Genomic DNA, 19128 nt, shown 5'->3' with positions numbered 1-19128 from the left:
TTTTTTCTAAATCAAATAAAATTCAAATAAAATTTTAATTTGATTTTAAAATTTCTTCTCCAATATTCCTTTCATTTAAAGAAGTCATTTTATCTTCTCTCTTTTATTTTTAATATTGGAAATAATTGGAGAGAAAAATATAAAATCAAATTAATCCTCTTTTCAAATTTGATAAAATTCAAATATGAAAACGAATGAAATCACCAACTCTCTCCTTGGGTCCTTGAGTTGCTTAAGATTTCTAGGATCACAACCAAAATGCAAATAAAATATGATATGCGTATGATGACCTATGTATAACATCCAAATTGAAAAATTGGGATGTTACAGTTCGTGATAAATTAAAGTTCAATTAATCATATTACTTAAGAAGTCTCACTTAGATAGATATCCCTCTAATCATCTAAGTGATCACGTGATCCATATCAACTAAACCATGTTCGATCATCATGTGAGATGGAGTAGCTTTCAATGGTGAACATCACTATGTTGATCATATCTACTATATGATTCACGCTCGACCTTTCAGTCTTAGTGTTCCGAGGCCATATCTGCATATACTAGGCTCGTCAAGTTTAACCCAAGTATTCTGCTTGTGCAAAACTGGCTTGCACTCGTTGTATGTGAACGTATAGCTTATCACACCCGATCATCACGTGGTGTCTCGGCACGACGAACTGTAGCAATGGTGCATACTCAGGGAGAACACTTATACCTTGAAATTTAGTGAGGGGTCATCTTATAATGCTACCGCCGTACTAAGAAAAATAAGATGCATAAAGGATAAACATCACATGCAATCAATATAAGTGATATGATATGGCCATCATCATCTTGTGCCTTTGATCTCCATCTCCAAAGCACCGTCATGATCACCATCGTCACCGGCTTGACACCTTGATCTCCATCGCAACATCGTTGTCGTCTCGCCAATTATTGCTTCCACGACTGTCACTACCGCTTAGTGATAAAGTAAAGCAATTACATGGCGATTGCATTTCATACAATATAGTGACAACCATATGGCTCCTGCAAGTTGCTGACAACTTTGTTACAAAACATGATCATCTCATACAATAGTTTATTTAATCACGTCTTGACCATATCACATCACAACATGCCCTGCAAAAACAAGTTAGACGTCCTCTACTTTGTTGTTGCAAGTTTTACGCGGCTGCTACGGGCTTAGCAAGAACAGTTCTTACCTACGCATCAAAAACAACAACGATTTTTCGTCAAGTGTGCTGTTTTAACCTTCAACAAGGACCGGGCGTAGTCACACTCGATTCAACTAAAGCTAGAGAAGCAGACACCCACTAGCCACATGTGTGAGAAGCACGTCAGTAGAACCAGTCTCATGAACGCGGTCATGTAATGTTGGTCTGGGCCGCTTCATCTAACAACACCGCCGAATCAAAGTATGACATGCTGGTAAGAAGTGTGACTATTATCGCCCACAATTCTTTGTGTTCTACTCGTGCATATAACATCTACGCATAGAACTGGCTCGGATGCCACTGCTGGGGAACGCAGTATTTCAATTTTTTTCCTACGATCACACAAGATCTATCTAGGAGATGCATAGCAACAAGAGGGGAGAGTGTGTCTACGTCTTCGCGATCCAACCGATCAAGTACCAAACGCACGGCACCTCCGCGACCTGCACACGTTCAGCTCGGTGATGTCCCTCGTACTCTTGATCCAGTTGAGGCCGAGGGAGAGTTTCGTCAGCCCGACGGCGTGGTGACGGTGATGATGAAGTTACTGATGCAGGGCTTCGCCTAAGAACTACGACGATATGACCGAGGTGTAAAACTGTGGAGGGGGGCACCGCACACGGCTAAGACAAATCTTGGAGTCTATGGGGTGTCCCCTCCCCTGTATATAAAGGAGGGCAGGAGGGGGCCGGCCGGCCTCATGGGGCGCGCTCTAAGGGGGGAATCCTACTCCTACTAGGAGTAGGTTCCCCCCTTTCCTAGTCCAACTAGGAGGGGAAGGAAGGAGGGGGGCGCCTCCCCCACCCCTTGTCTAATTCGGACTAGGGGGCACGCGCCACCTCCTGGCTGGCCCTCTCTCCTATAAGGCCCATGGTGGCCCATTAACTTCCCGGGGGGATTCCGGCAACCCTCTGACACTCCGGTTTTAATAGAAACTCTCTGGAACACTTCAAGTGTCCGAACAACATGGTCCAATATATAAATCTTTACCTCTCGACCATTTCGAGACTCCTCGTCATGTCCATGATCTCATCCGGGACTCCGAACAACTTCGGTACATCAAATCAAATAACTCATAATACATATCGTCATCGAACGTTATGCGTGCGGACCCTACGGGTTCGAGAACTATGTAGACATGACCGAGACACATCTCCGATCAATAACCAATAGTGGAACCTAGATGCTCATATTGGCTCCTACATATTCTACGAAGATCTTTATCGGTCAAACCGCACAACAACATACGTTGTTCCCTTTGTCATCGGTATGTTACTTGCCCGAGATTCGATCGTCGGTATCATCATACCTAGTTCAATCTCGTCACCGGCAAGTCTCTTTACTTGTTCCGTGATGCATAATCCCATGACTAACTCATTAGTCACATTGCTTGCAAGGCTCATAGTGATGTGCATTACCGAGAGGGCCCAGAGATACCCCTCCGACAATCAGAGTGACAAATCCTAAACTTGATCTATGTCAACTCAACAAACACCATCGGTGACACCTGTAGAGCATCTTTATAATCACCCAGTTACGTTGTGACGTTTGATAGCATACAAGGTGTTCCTCCGGTATTCGGGAGTTGCATAATCTCATAGTCATAGGAACATGTATAAGTCATGAAGAAAGCAATAGCAATAAACTGAACGATCATAGTGCTAAGCTAACAGATGGGTCTAGTCCATCACATCATTCTCTAATGATGTGATCCCGTTCATCAAATGATAACACATGTCTATAGCTAGGAAACTGAACCATCTTTGATCAACGAGCTAGTCAAGTAGAGGCATACTAGGGACACTTTGTTTGTCTATGTATTCACACATGTACTAAGTTTTCGGTTAATACAATTCTAGCATGAATAATAAACATTTCTCATTGTATAAGGAAATATAAATAACAACCTTATTATTGCCTCTAGGGCATGTTTCCTTCACGGCCCACTACGCGCGAAATGTCAATGATGATGAGCCCTGCATGCGGCTCCTTCCACCGACTACAACTTCTCTTCCGGACCCGACTGGGTTGAGTTCTTTGACGAGGCTGGTGGAAGTGGCGTCCATGATGAGGACGATGATGAGTGATCCTCTCTTGTCATTAGCTCCCTTTGACCTTTTGGGGAGTTAGTGCCAAAGGGTAGAAGTAGTATATTAGGGGTTTGTGAGTGTTTATCTACGTGGTCAAATATCTCGTGTCTTATGGTGTTTATTGGATCTTATCGACATGTGAACCATTATTTGCAATAAGTTTAAAACTATGTGTGGTACTATCGGTGTTTGTCGAATCTATTTATGATATTATTTACATTATGAGTTGATCATATTGATGTTTATCAAGTCTCTCATCTCATAAGAATTATTAGTTTCGACATGTCATGCTTCATTTGTTTATATGTGTCAAAAATTGCAAAACCCTCTTATGCAAACACATTAATATGTGCAATTTCTTTATGATAAAATCAACTATCCACAAATTAAGGGGGATTACATTCAAAATCATATAAACAACTTGCTCTCACGTGCCTCATTGATTTATATTTTGAGAGCTATATGGATGTTGTCATCAACTACCAATAAGGGGAACTTGAAAGTGAAATCATGCCCCTAATTACATTTTGATGTTTGTGACAATATACATATACGGAACTAATCATGTTCATTAAATATATCACAGGTTTTAGTCCCCGTGGGAACATATATGTGTGGGGATCATGGACCCACTTGAATTGATATTGCTCGATAACGAAGAAACAAATGTATGATACACGGACTTTTCGTTTTATTATTGAGTATAAGGATCCCACACTATTAAGAGTGGATCATTGGGGTTCATGAAAGATTTGCTCTAACACGTAGTTCCTTGCAAATATTCTCCACTCACATCATTCACCGTCACGACATACACCACTCCCATCAATACACATGTGACATGCACATACATCTACAAAAGTGCCCTAGGAATAATGTTCACAACATACACATACACGGATACTTAGAAAATAAACTAGTTTCATTGACGCACCAGATGTCCGGTCCCTCATCCGGCATCAGATGTCCGATATCCATCTTACATCTGGCAAACCATCACAAAACCAAAATCAGTGGAAATTAACAAACTTCTGGTGGTTACCGGATGTCTGGTGGCTCACTAGGCCATGGGACATCCCGTCACCACCAAATGTCCGGTATACCTATACAGAACATAAGCTACCAAATATTATTGGATTTCTGGTACTCACCGGATGTCTGGTGCACATTGTGCCACTGGATGTACAGTCACTATCGAATGTCTGGTATACCTTTATAGAAGAATACCCACCGAATTTTATCGGATATCTGGTACCCACCTGATGTCAAGTACTTGCCACGTGTGGGCTGGTGCGTGTTAATGGGCTTATCCCAGAAAAACGATGTGCATGTGTGTCCGGCCCAGGCCCCGGGGCTCCTGTCAGTGTAGTGAACTTTGGGCGTTGATACTCCTGACCATGCACCAGCAAGTTGCAGCCTCCATGCCCGGAAGGGCATGGCAGAGGACAAGTCCATCTCATCACATTCAAGGCATGGTAAATTAATACCATGAAGAAGACCTCGAGGCAGGTGACTGAGAAGTAACGGAGATCAAGACCAAGGCTTCCAGGAAGCTACCTTCCCCGATAAGGTATTTCCCCACGTTGCCGGCAAGCCCAAGCTCCCTCCATCGCTTTGCCCGCACCTACTTATCAGGACTCTGCCGACAGGTGGCGGGCGTGCAGGCGGTTAGGTAGAGGCTGTCGAGGCACGTGGCAATCCACCGCCTGGAGAACAACTTTATTGACACCCGTGTGTCGCTTTGGGGCACCGGGTGTCCGGTACATACCAGATGTCTGGCACTTTTAGCACTTGTTTATTTGCCCTCTTCACTACACCGTGCCCTTCTTCAGACATCGGATGCCTGGTACTTAAACTGCATAAATAGTTCGAACAACCACATTTTGGGGTTCCCTGTATATACCCCTTTCCCACTCCGAGAGGGGGTTGACCACTTCATTTCAAAACACCCAAGAACCCTAAAGTTCCCCCTCTCACTTTCCTTTACACCAAACCTTAGATCCTGGAGGTTTTTGTGAGAGTTCTCGATAGAAATTTCATCAAGTGATAGAGTCACTCCCTCTCACTCGTTGGATAAAAGAAATTGTGATTTGAGCAAGTCCCGAGCATTTCCCCCTTGATGTTATTACTCTTGGAGATTGGAGGCTCCTAGGTAGTAGGAGTTCTTCAGAGAGGAATGGTTAATTGTGATTACCCCAGGAAAGTTTGTGAAGGTTTTAAGACCACCTCAAGGTCTAACACTAGTGGTTGAAAATGGCCTTCCCGGTGATATCTCAAGGGGATAATAGGGTGAGCATTCATGGTAACATCGGCCCCTCCAATGGTGACTAGATTCCCTCCAAGGATGTGAACATCAGGATACATACTTGTCTCTGGAGTTTTGGTTATCCTAACCCTAACTCTCTAATTGTGGTTACTTCTCTCTTGGCTTTACTTATATCATATTGTGCTTGCTAATTAGTTGTCGTTGTTGAACTACTACTAGAACTAGTATCCCCTTTTCAATTGTTAGGCTCGTCTTTATATTTTGTGTAATTGTCTAAAATTGCTAGGCAGTAATTAAAATTTGTAATTGCACCTATTCACACCCCTCTCGGTCGATCTCGATCCTTTCATTGGGCTTGGAAGCTACTCAATAGACTTGAATTCAAGTCCCCCTTTGAGCACTTCTTTTGTTTTTGCTCCCCCACTTGGACTAATCGATATAAAACCAGGGTGAGTAAAAAATCTATGGACCGGTGCAGAAATGAAAATCGAAGAACTAGAATGCAATCGAGTTGGAAAAAATAAATTGGTGGAAGTGAGACGATGATCGAACGAGAGTGGGACATCGATCGTACGAGGCGTTTTGGTCTGTCTTTAAAAATGAAACGTTCACCAGGTAGTACAATCCAATAGTAAAAGTAGGAATTTGCACGGGTGCAATCCGCGTTCATTTTTAACTGGACGCTCATCACCTACCCAACTTGATCCAAGATGCATGGGCCCACTTTGTTAAGGGGAAATATCGGTGTTTATAGAACAAACAGCAGTAGGCTGCTATTCATCGTGAATCCCACAAACTCCCAGCTACTAGATTTAGAAGACTAACGATAAAGATTGATGTTTGAGTTCCATCAAAACTAATACGCTTTATAACAGTATAGATATAACCTGGGAATTGGTGGTGGTGGTGAGTTCATTTTGCACTCCACCCCAACTTATGTAGAACCCACCAGACCCATCCAGTTTGGAAGATTTAACTCTCCACTCCACCTCATTCTCCCTAGTCCCTATCCATATAGAACCCATCAGACTCCTTTGATTTGAGTTTACTCCCTACTCCATCCCAACCCCTCTTATCCATTTAGAACACATCATGCCCCTTAGGTTTCCCCATAAAACCGTAAATAATGCAGTTAGGAAGCTTTGATCCTCACACATGCCTCTACACCCATAACGATAAAACAAGCAGGTTGAGTAAGTATTTTGTAAGTATATGTCAGTGGGTAGTTCTTTTATCATGGCACAACCGAACGAGGCAACCCATCAAGTACAAATAATTCCTGTCATGACTTCTCCCCAATATGCATCCACCAGTCGCCACTCTTTCCCAACCCCTCTCCACCGGCCGCCCCTTGTCCTAATCAATCTAGCTATGGTTTTGCCGCCACAAATCGGTGCTCGCAAATGCAGTGTTGCCTGCTTGCTTGAGTTTCTCTTTCCGGTGTTATAAGTGCATTGATTGTAATATATACTACTATCAAATTTATTTTAACTAATTTTGTGGTTTGTACTGCGGAAAGCATTATGCTAGTGCAGTTAATTTTAGGATTTTCATAACCAGCAAACATTCTCTAAAAGGGCATGACACAATAAACTATTTTATGACAGTTTACGTAGTCGTAAGTTTTTTTGTCAGGCTTTGCCATGCTTGCCAAAGGAATTTGTCATCCTCACGACAACGTAAATGGTGATAAAACATTCATTTTGCCATGCCCTCCGAAGGGAAGCGCTCAGCCAAATAACAATTCCCATTCTTTTTAACCACGTATGTGAATACGCAATCCAACGCAATACTCATCCCAATCTGAGTAGTGCACTCTGACGTCCTCCCAAGGAATCCCTATCCTATCGGAATTAGATATTTGACTTGAGTTTTCTGATCACCGATCAGCGAAAAGAAGCCATAAAAAGGGAGAAGAAAAGCAGAGAAAAGAACAGAGAGGAAGATGCTCGAGCCGCCTCATGGCGTGGTTCGAACGCGAAGATATTCCTGCCTTCCGCAGCCGTACACCTGTAGCCATCCCTCGACCAAACCGACGGCTCCGATCTCTCCACCTCTTCACAAAAGTCCTCTTCCACCGAGACGCGGGCCCTCACCATCTCCAACCCCACCGTCATCCTCAGCAAAGGCAGGCAGGTAGGTGTGGCCGGAGCACGTGCTGTCAGTGCTATAAATGCGCTGGAACCCTAGGATTCGGCGCGAGCTTATCACTTATCATCATCAGCGCCCCTCCCTCCCTCCCTCCTCCTCCTCGCGCGTCCTGATCCATCATCCAGCCCAGGTGAATTCAGGGTATCGATTCAGTTCCGAATTTGGCCGAGCTTTCTTGATTTGGGAGCTTCGAAGCTTAATCTCGTTGCTCGTATTTGGTTTCTTGTTGTTAGCAGGTGATTAAGGTCGCCATGTCGGACTCCGAGGACCACCACTTCGAGTCCAAGGCCGATGCCGGGGCGTCCAAGACCTACCCTATGCAGGCCGGCGCCATCCGGAAGGGCGGCTTCCTCGTCATCAAGAACCGCCCCTGCAAGGTACGGATTTGCTTGCCTCGATCCCGGCTGGATGGTTGTGTGTGTGTGTGTGTGTGATCGCAATTCCGATGCTGCTCTTCATGGCCGCCGTACTATGTAGGAATACTGATGTTGCTATCTCCGGATGCTGCTATTTCTGTTTGAGAATGCTTGGGAGCTGTCGTCGGATGGTTCCGTTTCGTATCAGTGTGGATTGACTTGTTGACATATCGGTGGTGACCCCAGGGAAAAGGGTGGAGTTGTTATTTATAGGGGCGGGGAGCTATTTTGACCATGTTCGCCACTATCTGTCCTGCACTGTGCACGATTAATTAGGAGGGTCTTGAAACAGGGGAAGATGTACTATCCCCTTTCCTGTGATCCAAACAAAAATCATGTGATGGGATAACTTTTAAGAAACATGTTTTATTGTACAACCAAACTTGCTAACGTCCATTATTCCTGTAATCTTAATAATATTTTCCTAGTATTTTGCGGGGTAGAAATAGTTTGATAACCAAAACAAAAAAGGGATTTCCACTCAGGCTCTTTAAACTATATCTGTACAGTGGGTGATTTGGCTATTCCGTGTCAGAAAGTTAAGATTGTAATCGAAGTGTAAGGGGCACTGTCGACATGTTTGGATGGAATATGATGGAGATTTTAAGCTTCCTGCATGTGCATAGACCTAACTTCCGAAGGAAACAATACCTTTCTTTCTCAATCTATTGCCTTGACTTCTCCAAAGAAATCCTCGATCATAAATTTGGTCTGTTTCTTGTAATTTGTAAGGGACAATCAGTTAATTGACTCAAAAGCTAAAACCAATTTATCCATGTTTATCTAGCTTGTTGTGCCATGGTGATTGCTGTCCTTACCTTTTTAGTACATATTTCTTCACCTACTCCTGTGTGTATGTTTCCTGTGAGTTCTGACGTCTGTCATTGTGATCAGAATACACTTCAAGGCTTAAGCCTGAAAATATGTGGTGCTTCTTTGCCATTAATTTTCAAGTCTTTTATCTTATCTTGTTGTGCTAAATAAACTTGTGCTACAGGTGGTGGAGGTTTCTACCTCGAAGACAGGAAAGCACGGTCATGCTAAATGCCACTTTGTTGCCTTAGATATATTCAATGGTAAAAAGCTTGAGGACATTGTTCCTTCATCCCACAACTGTGATGTAAGTTTATTTTATCAATGTTTAATAAAGAACTTTGGTTGGTTCAGTTTTACAGATAACTCACTATTCTATATATTTTAGGTGCCACATGTGGACCGTACTGAGTATCAGCTGATTGACATATCAGAGGATGGATTTGTACGATTCTACTAATCAAGAAAATGTATTTTATTGTGCATAATTGTTGGCCTCGATACTTACTATATTATTTGTTTTAGGTGAGCCTTCTTACTGATAATGGTAGCACTAAGGATGATCTTAAACTCCCAACTGATGATGCTATCCTGACCCAGGTTTGGTTGACAAATCTTTAAGCATCTTTTTCTTATTTTTGCATGTGTTTATCCGTGATAAGGATGTGTCCTTACTCCTTACTCATTTGTTATGTTTGTTATGCTGTCTTCTTTGCTTGATAGGAGTTATATCACCCCTTATATTCTGAGATAGTTCTTTCTATACTCCAAAATATCCTGACTGGTGTTGATATTTCTGATCTTAGTTACCAGTTTTATTTGGATTTATTTTTAGCACAACACAAGTCACATCTATGATTGATATCTTCTGTGTTTTAGTATTTCTGAGTATCTCGATTTATTGATTTGATGTTTATATAGGTAGTAGGAACTTTTAGACACTGCACACTTCTGAAATAGCTGCAATAAGAACTAGAGGATATCTAGACATTTACTCTTCCCACCTCTCTGTTTATACTCTTTATTATCATCTGTTTTTCTTTCTTCTGGTCGTGAAAGGCAGACTTTTCACCATGACCCTACATTGTTGCAGTGTACATCTAAGCCAGTAACACTAAAATCTTGCAGCCAAGGCTGCTCTGGTTGTTGCTCTGTTTTTTGATGTGGTGCATGTTACATTTCTCTCTCTTCAGTATATGAATTATGAAGCGCATACATGAATAAAACTCCGATGTTTAGAAGTGTTCTTGCTATTTCCTTTCCGCCTCTGTTGTGCTGCACACTTTACTTTCACTTCATCGCTCATGCATCTCGTTCTGCTTGCCATCCATCTCCCTCGAAGCACGTCTGAATTTTTCTGTCAAATTGCACTGTAACCGTGATTACTTTTGCTGCTTTATCATTTATGCATTGCAAACACATACTTATATGCCTTAGACATTACTAGTAAGTACAGTAGTACTGTACTTCTTATGAGGTATATGAATATCCAAATTGCTTACTGGGTAAAAATCTGCTTGTTAATTCAGCTCAAGGACGGATTTGCTGAGGGGAAGGATCTGGCGCTGACGGTCATGTCGGCCATGGGGGAGGAGCAGATCTGCGCAGTCAAGGACGTCGGCCCCAGGTAACTTCCTCGGATTGAGGTCCAAGATAAACGGAGGGATCCAGTATCTGTCAAATTTAAGCTAAAGAAAGACGAAGTATTAAAGGAGGAATGCTATCGAGTGAGACATTCACCTAAGCCGGAGTCAAGTGCAGTGATTGCTGGGTGTAGCATATCTGCTTACCACTACCTATCATCCGTGACATTTGGGACCCTTGCTTATGTATGTGCTTGGTGTCAATAATTGATTGATTTGGAATGGTGCAAACTGTATGCCAGAAAGCACGCCTGGCCATTATTATTGTGGATTCCATGATACTATAAGGGTCCTGTGTTCAGTTTCTCATCAAATCTAAAAAAAGTAGCAGTTACTACAGATTGAATCTAACCACTCTTTCCTTTTAAAAAGATAATCTAACCAATAAATTTGACGGCATTTTTTGTTTTGAAGTTTGTTCTATGAAAAACTGTTCATGTTTTCTTGGGCAACTTGCGAGTTTGGTGCCGGAGACGCGAGGGATAAGAAGCAGCACCGGGCATGCGCGGAAAAGAATTCTATGAGACTAGGTCTCATGTGAGACCTATCCTGATAGATGACACATGTCATTCATAAATCACAAAGCATCTCCCACCTCCCACTTAAAATCAGGGGAAAGAGAGATTAAATGCTTTGTGATTTGTGAATGCCACGTGTCATTCATCAGGACGGGTCTCACCTGCTAACCGTGAGACCTGGTCTCATATAATTTTTTTTCGGCATACACGCCGCGGGCGTATGTTAGAGCAAGTTTAGCACCGCCGCTATAATCCTGGTCCGCAGAAAAAGTTTGAGGCGATGCCATAAATCCATACCGTAAATTAGACAATACTAGCAAACATGCTCGTGCATTGCAACGGAGAGAATTTTCTTTTACAAGCTAGCCAAATAAGTATGACTTAATACCCTGACATATGAGCCTCCTCTATTTTAACACAGTGACTCGCCATGTTACCACTTATCTTTCTTTCCGCCTCGCTGATGATGTATGCGATGTTCACGTGATCGCAATATATTCGACATGGCAAATCCCAAGGCAATGAGCTTGCCATTGCATGACACATTTTAAAAAATTTAAAAACAAATCTCATTGACCACAAACTCGCAAATTTTTTGAGTATTTTGAATATTTTCTAACATTTCATGGACATTTTTGTCAGATTTACGAATTTGTTTTGAATACACAATTATTTTTTCAAAATCATGAACATGGATTTATTTCCCTATATTTTTCCAAATTGTGATTTTCTTATAATTTGCGAACAATTTTTGTAAAATCACAATATTTTTTGAAACTGCAAAAATTTTATGATTTCCCACACATTTTTGAATTCACAAACATTTTATGATTTCTCGAACATGTTTCTCAAAATTCACAACTTATTGAAATTTGAAAATGTTGAAAAAGAAGGAAAAAACAAAAAGAAATGAGAAAAGAAAAGACAAAAGACGAAATAAAAAAACTGGGGTGTCATGCCCTGCGGGCGGGCCCATGAACGCGCACTGGGTCTCCGCAGTGGAAGAGGCCTTAGCCACTGCGCTGCTTGTGCATCTATGAAATACATATGCTATCATCTCTATAAAAGAAGTGAACACGGCGGCAATTTTGGAAAAACAAATTGTTTTCTAACTTATGGTGGCATTGGTGGGCAATTTTTGTCAATTTATAGGGTAAATTATATTACGTACCGCCAAAAGCAATAGACCCTTTATTATTAGGTAGAGATAACTTAAATAAAAACCATGACACATAATCAAATTATTAATATTTTGACATCATACAATAATTCTCTCAAATACAACAAATATTCAAATCCAAATAACAAATGGTCCAAAATTATTACAATAACAGATGGTTTGGAATCCTATATACCTAAGGGAGTCAGTCCCATTAACTTACTTATCTCAACATGCAAGCATGTCACCTCACTATACAATTATGAGTAGGATAAGGCCCAACACTACATGCAATCATGCATGGGAAATGACCCACCACTACATTCAACCATGCATGTGAAAATGTTTTCATTAAATTATTTTACTTATATTCAATAAATATTGTTACAACTATACATAATCAAATATAATAAATTATATGTATTTCAAATTTTGGTTCTCATGTTACCAATCCAAATTTTCATCAACTAATTCCCGCTGGAAAGGGCGGAGAAATTTTTAGTTAAAATAATTGTTCAAGCCACACATGAATGCAAATAGATCAAATTAATAAAACGTGAGTCTATTTCTCATACAGTTGCCACTGATGCTCAATGAGATCATTGCGGAGCTGCCACTATGTGCCACGGTTTTCAATCTGCCGGTAGGTCTCTGGAAACTCAGTGATCTCATCTGGGTTTATGGTAGGCTTGACACGGCTACCAATATTGTCATAGAAAAACTTTAAGTATAAATCCCGCTCATCCTCGATGATCATGTTTTGTAGAATTACACATGCAGTCATGATATTTGAGAGGATTTCTTACCCCGGTAGAGAGTAGGACCTCGAACAATAACAAACCTAGCTTGCAACACCCCAAATGCCCTCTCAATATCTTTTCAGCATGCTTCTTGTACTTGGGCAAAAATGTTTGTTTCTGCCTGCCGGTTTACTAATTGTCTTCGCAAATGTCGCCCATGAAGGATAAATACCGTCGGCAAGATAATACCCCGTGGTATAATCATGTCCATTGATGGTGTATTTGCAAGCCGGAGCTTTTCCACTAGCTAGTTGCGCAAAAATATGTGATCTATGAAATACATTGATATCATTGAGAGACCCCCGCAATCCAAAGAAGCAATGTCAAATCGATAAGTCATGAGAAGCCATGGCTTTGAGAACTATAGTGGGCTTGCGTTGATGACCAATGTTCTGCCCAGCCCAAGCCTTTGGGCAGTTCATCCAGTTCCAATGCATGCAATCCACACTCCCAAGCATGCACGACCCTCCTCTTGCTTGGTTCATCGCCATCAATTTTTTTGTGTCCTCCCCATTTGGAGCTCGCAGGTACCCAGGACCAAATACCCGGATCAATGTTTTTGCAAACACCCACACGCATTTGAGCATAGTATCTTCTTCAATGCGAAGATACTAATCGGTGTAATCGGCCCGAATGCCATATGCTATCACTCTCATTGTCATCGATATATTTTGATATGCACTAAATCCTAGCAGACCGGTGGCATTTCTCCGGCGAGTGACGAAATGACAACTTCGCTCACAAGCTTCCACAATGCGAATAAAAAGAGGCCTACACATTGGATAACGCCTATGAAAGAGATGAGCCAGATAGGTCGGTACCTCGTCAAAATAGTATTTCATGAGCATATTGTGGTCGAGTGCTTGGTTCTGTGGAATGCAAAGATGGCCGACTGTCGATCTGGGGCTCTTCTTATTCTCGTCTTCAAATTTGTCGATGAGGTGCAACAAGAGGATATGCTCAGCATCGTCATCAAAAAGCATCTCCTCTACGTCGGGATCATCTGACTCCACCAACGAGGACGAACTCCAAATATCCATCTATGAAAATAATTCATGACTTCGTCAAAAATCGCCTGTCGTCTGAATTGAAAATCAGTGAAAAGTGAGAAATCTTTCCTTTGGTCGGAATCATAGCCAGTGCAAGCACTGTCGAAGTAGCCAGTCGGCCGCCAGCCAAAAGCCACAACTGCCACTGGGAAAATGCCGCCCCGTTCTTCTTCTCCATCGCAGATGCCGCCTACCCTTCCCCCCCTCGCCTCCGTATAGCTCGTGCGAACGGCGGCCACTCAATCATGTCCAGAGCAGCCAGATCTGCATGCAACATGGCACCCCACGAAGCTAGTGGGTGGATCCATGGCAACAACGGTTGCGTCCTGCCCACGGCAAGAAATGAGCCCCCTATCTCTAGTTTTGGTGGAGAAGCCGCGGGCAAGGACAACTGAAGCTCTCCATGGCACGACATGGCCGGAGGAAGGCGAGGGCGGGGGAGATTGAGGTGGTGGCAGTGGCAAACAGCAAGCACGTGCTCAAATTGTCCCTCCCGGCAAGTCGCACGCGGAATAGAGGAAACCGCAAAGGAGAAGGGGGAAACACGAGATTTGAGGGCAGTGGCGCAATTTTTAGAGCTCGCCACAAAAAAAGTGGGACATCCGGATATACGACACCTATTTGGGCCCTTTTTGGCCTGGTACCTTATATTGGCGGTTATTTTGCAAGCCACGCGGATGTAGCATCTCTGCTAGAGTTGCTCTTAGACCGTCCAAACTCGTGCGGAATCTAGCCACATTTTCGCTCCAAGATCTCCTCTGCTCACCGGTGCCATGGGTAACCAGACCCAGATGGGCATATGGTGATCATCCACTTGATCCAAGTAATAGGTTTGATGTGATTTAAGTGGTCATTTCAAGGATGTTTTCTTCTTTGTTTCTGTTAGAGGAGTTGCATGAATGTCGTCCTATTTTATATTCTTTGTGGAAACATAACCCCCTCCTATTTAGTTCAATCAAATAAATTAATTTTCCAAATAATCACTTTTTAGTTCAATCAAATGAACTAATATTTCCCATAAATATGAACGAATATCTCAAAATCGCATCACTTATGGAGCTTTCGCTTACTTGACTAATCTAAGTAGAGTGAGAGTACCCTAAAAGGGTTTTGCACCGCTATGAATGGCAGATTAATAGAAGTAGATTACAAACTTCACCCCACTATATGCAATATAGGGTGAGCCCCTATGGGAGTTTTTAACAAGGAGGGAGAAGATTTAGGACATCTCCATCGATGATCATCAAACGGGCACCACCTAATCTTTGCGGACACGTTCGGTCTGCCGGCCAGGCACCATCCAACTGTGTCCCTCAATTTCCCCCTACTTGTATGGCCTCCTCTTTTTGTCAAATTTTCTAGATAAATAGCAATTGGATCATGCATTTAGAGTAACTCTACCAGGGTCACCATATTACCATACTCCATATGGATATGGAGACTAAAGGGCAAACAGAGAACTGCCATAAAAATACATGCCATAATTTTTTTCATGTGGAACATGTTTACCATCGGCTAGAAGACATCTTTCTTCCTCGCCTCAACAATGAAATTTTTTAACTAGGATTTCAAATCTAATTTCACTTGGATTTCAACATGAATTTACAAAATAGATTTAAAGAAGGATTAAAACTAGGATTTGAACAAGATTAAAAATATAATTATCTACTAATTGAACTACTGACTCTTGCTCCTCTTGGAAGTGATCTCGCAGGCGAGGAGGCTTCGGCTGCCGTGACTTCCGCCGTCGCGCGGTCGATGAACGCCTATGTATCCTCGATGAGGGACACAACAAAATATGAAGCCCCGCGCGGCTTCCATTTCTACGCAAACGATCGTCAATATGCGGGCGAAGTACTCGAGGGTGGTAGGGAAGCGGGCGCGGCTGATGGCTCATTCAGCCTTACGGTGTGCCATCGTCCTTGACTCACTTGGAGAAGTTCCACGCCCTCTGCCAAAATTCTCTGTCAGTGTGGTCCTCTTCAATTTTCTGGGGAAAGGTCCGCGGGGAGCGCGCGGCCACACCAACATGGTAATGGGGGAAGAGAGGGTGCGAGGTGGCGATCGACGAAGGGGCGATGAGGCTGGGTGTGTCGGCGATGAGGATGAGGGAAGATGTTGAATGCGGTGGCATTGAAGAATGGGGTCAATGGTGCAACTGAGCTATGAAGCACTCAGAGCAAACCAATTGTTTGGTAAGCTGAAGAAATGCACATTTGTACATGCACAAGTAGAATATCTTGGGCTCTTGGCCACACTGTCAAAAAGGACATGGTTTCTATTGAACCACAAAAACATTAAGTTGTCACTAACTGGCCACCTCCAAAGACAGTTATTGAATTAGGGAGCTTTGCGAGACTTACTGGCTATTACAGGAGATTTGTAAAACTATGGCTACATTTGCAAGCCATTGTTTCAAACATAGAAGACAGAGCTTTTTTATGGAGGGGCTAAGCTTCAACACACTCAAACACGGAATGACACAAGCACCAGTACTTGCCTCCCAAACTTTCCTCAACTATTTATACTTGAAGTTGATGCTTGTGCATATAGTATTGGGGGTGTGCTTATGCAAGGGGTAGACTGATATGATCTTATTTTAGTAAACCATTGGACCTAGACCAGTTGCTTCCTTTACTTATGTTGAAGAAGTTATGGAAATTATAGAGGCACTCATGAAGTGGAAGCACTACATTTATGTCTCCTTTCTGATCATTAGAATAGATCATAGAGCCTCTAGTACAACTAGGACTAGAAAGTAACTGAGGGAATTGAACATTAATTGTTTGTCAAACTACTTTGATAAAAGTATACAGTGGAGTACAAATAGCTAGGGCAAGACCGATAAAGTTACAGACGCTCTCTCCGGAGTGAGATACAATATGCATGCACTCATATGCAGTTCATCACTCCCCACTTGGGCATCTGATGTTATTGCTAGCCACACTGTTGACTCCAAATGCATTGAACTTCTCATTGAACTGACTATGAACAACATTGTAGTACCAAATTACTTCTTACACAAGGGCCTCATCAGATACATAAACAAAGTGGTTATGTGTACTTCAATAACTTGAGAACTCGGATCATTACTTCACTTCACAACAATGAACTGGATGGTCATGGCTATCAAGGTACCTATTAGAGGATCAAAGTATTTTCTCATTAGCCTGTCACGAAAAAGTATGTCCATGAATTTATTGGGCAATGCTCAATTTCCAATTCTTGATTTTGCCTAGTCACACATAACAATGGATTTTGTGGAAGGGCTTCCTATATCCAGCAACGAGAACATGATCCAAGTTTTGGTTGACAGGTTCACTAAGTACATCCATTTCATGCCACTCAAACATCCAACTTATCGTTTCTTTATTGTTAGGACATTTATTGAGAAGATCTTCATATTACATGGACTATCCAATGTTATAATCACTGACATTGACATAATCTTCACTAGCCACCTCTTGCGGTACCTGTTTAAATAAATTAGAGTTAAAATGCATGTGAGCACTTTCTAGAACGCCAAAGTGATGGGCGGACACAAACAGTCAAGCAGTGCTTGAAAAGCTACCTTAGGTTCATGGCTTCCACACAACCTAATAAATGGTGTTGTTGGTTGTATGGTTCAATATGGCGGAGTGGTGGTATAACACATTGTAACGCCCTCGATGCGGCTATATCTCCTACGTGTCGAAGCACGACTTAGAGGCATAACCGCATTGAAAGCAATGTCACAAGTTAGGCAATCTTCACAACATCCCATGTAATATACATAATAAAAGGGGAAGGTACATAGTTGGCTTACACTCGCCACATCAAACAGAGTACATGAATAGCATTACATCATCCAATCACTCATGGCCCGACTACGGTGCCAAAATAAAAGATCAACCCAACATGCGACACGGTCCGATCGCCCCAACTGGGCACCACTACTGATCATCAGGGAAAGACACATAGTAACGGCGTGAGTCCTTGTCGAACTCCCACTTGAGCTCAAGCGCGTCATCTGGAACGGAGTCATCAGGCCCTGCATCTGGTTTGGAAGTAATCTGTGAGCCACGGGACTCAGCAATCTCGCACCCTCGCGATCAAGACTATTTAAGCTTATAGGTAAGGCAAGGTAAAATATGTGGAGCTGCAGCAAGCGACTAGCATGTATGGTGGCTAGCCTATTCGCAAATGAGAGCGAGAAGAGAAGGCAATGCACGATCGAATAACTAGAGAACAACCTGCGGCAAGCATTACTCCAACACCGTGTTCACTTCCCAGACTCCACCGAGAAGAGACCATCACGGTAACACACACAGTTGATTCATTTTAATTAAGTTAAGGTTCAAGTTATCTACGACCGGACATTAACAAATTCCCATCTGCCCATAACCACGGGCACGGCTTTCGAAAGTTCAAATCCCTGCAGGGGAGTCCCAACTTAGCCCATGACAAGCTCTCACGGTCAACGAAGGATATACCTTCTCCCGAGACATTCCGATCAGACTCGGCATCCCGGTTCTACAAGACACTTCGACAAGTTAAAACAAATCCAGCAACATCGCCCGAATGTGCCGACAAATCCTGATAGGAGCTGCACATATCTCGTTCTCAGGGCACACTCAGATTGTCCAAACTTCCGGTAGGCCAGCCCAGAGTTGCCCCTGGTGGCCACCGGCGGCTGGCGAGGTGGACCAACACTCAGAGGAGCACTGGCCCGGGGGGGGGTTTAAAAAAGATGACCCTTGGGCTCCGGAAACCCAAGGGAAAACGAGTCTAGGTGGAAAATGATAAAACCAAGGTTGGGCATTGCTGGAAAAGCTTTATTCAAGGCGAACTGTCAAGGGGTTCCCATTATGACCCAACCGCGTAAGGAATGCAAAATCCGGGAACATAACACCGATATGACGGAAACTAGGGCGGAAAGAGTGGAACAAAGCACTAGGCGAGAGGCCGAGCCTTCCACCCTTAACCAAGTATATAGATGCATTAAGATAACAAGATAATATAATGAT

The 19128-nt window shown here is 42.7% G+C and overlaps 1 protein-coding gene across 4 annotated transcripts; it reads left to right on the top strand.

Annotated features, from left to right (window-relative positions):
• Positions 1-7703: 7703 nt before the first annotated feature.
• On the top strand, positions 7704-10935 carry LOC125536431 (eukaryotic translation initiation factor 5A-2-like). 4 transcript variants are annotated; one of them, XM_048699655.1, is made up of 6 exons: positions 7704-7854; positions 7961-8101; positions 9138-9260; positions 9342-9398; positions 9479-9553; positions 10483-10935. In XM_048699655.1, exons 1-6 carry the CDS (start codon positions 7747-7749, stop codon positions 10582-10584), a joined length of 606 nt encoding a protein of 201 aa, XP_048555612.1. In that variant the 5' UTR covers positions 7704-7746; the 3' UTR covers positions 10585-10935. The 4 variants fall into 4 exon arrangements, with proteins under 4 accessions (XP_048555612.1, XP_048555611.1, XP_048555613.1 ...); XM_048699654.1 differs by having other exon boundaries at positions 7709-7854; positions 7958-8101; XM_048699656.1 differs by having other exon boundaries at positions 7721-7865.
• The last annotated feature ends 8193 nt before the right edge of the window (positions 10936-19128 follow it).

Source organism: Triticum urartu, chromosome 2 (assembly GCF_003073215.2).
Source record: "Triticum urartu cultivar G1812 chromosome 2, Tu2.1, whole genome shotgun sequence".
In the NCBI taxonomy this organism is placed as follows: domain Eukaryota; kingdom Viridiplantae; phylum Streptophyta; class Magnoliopsida; order Poales; family Poaceae; genus Triticum; species Triticum urartu.
Note: the sequence above shows the minus strand (reverse complement) of the source record. Positions and strands in the feature narration are given on the sequence as shown.

Excerpts from the sequence above, each read along its gene's own strand:
- LOC125536431 (XM_048699654.1), top strand. The coding sequence starts at position 7,747 with ATGCGCTGGAACCCTAGGATTCGGCGCGAGCTTATCACTTATCATCAT. Across the intron at positions 7,855-7,957 it reads TGATCCATCATCCAGCCCAG|CAGGTGATTAAGGTCGCCAT; the intron begins GTGAATTCAGGG and ends TCTTGTTGTTAG. Across the intron at positions 9,554-10,482 it reads ATGATGCTATCCTGACCCAG|CTCAAGGACGGATTTGCTGA; the intron begins GTTTGGTTGACA and ends TTGTTAATTCAG.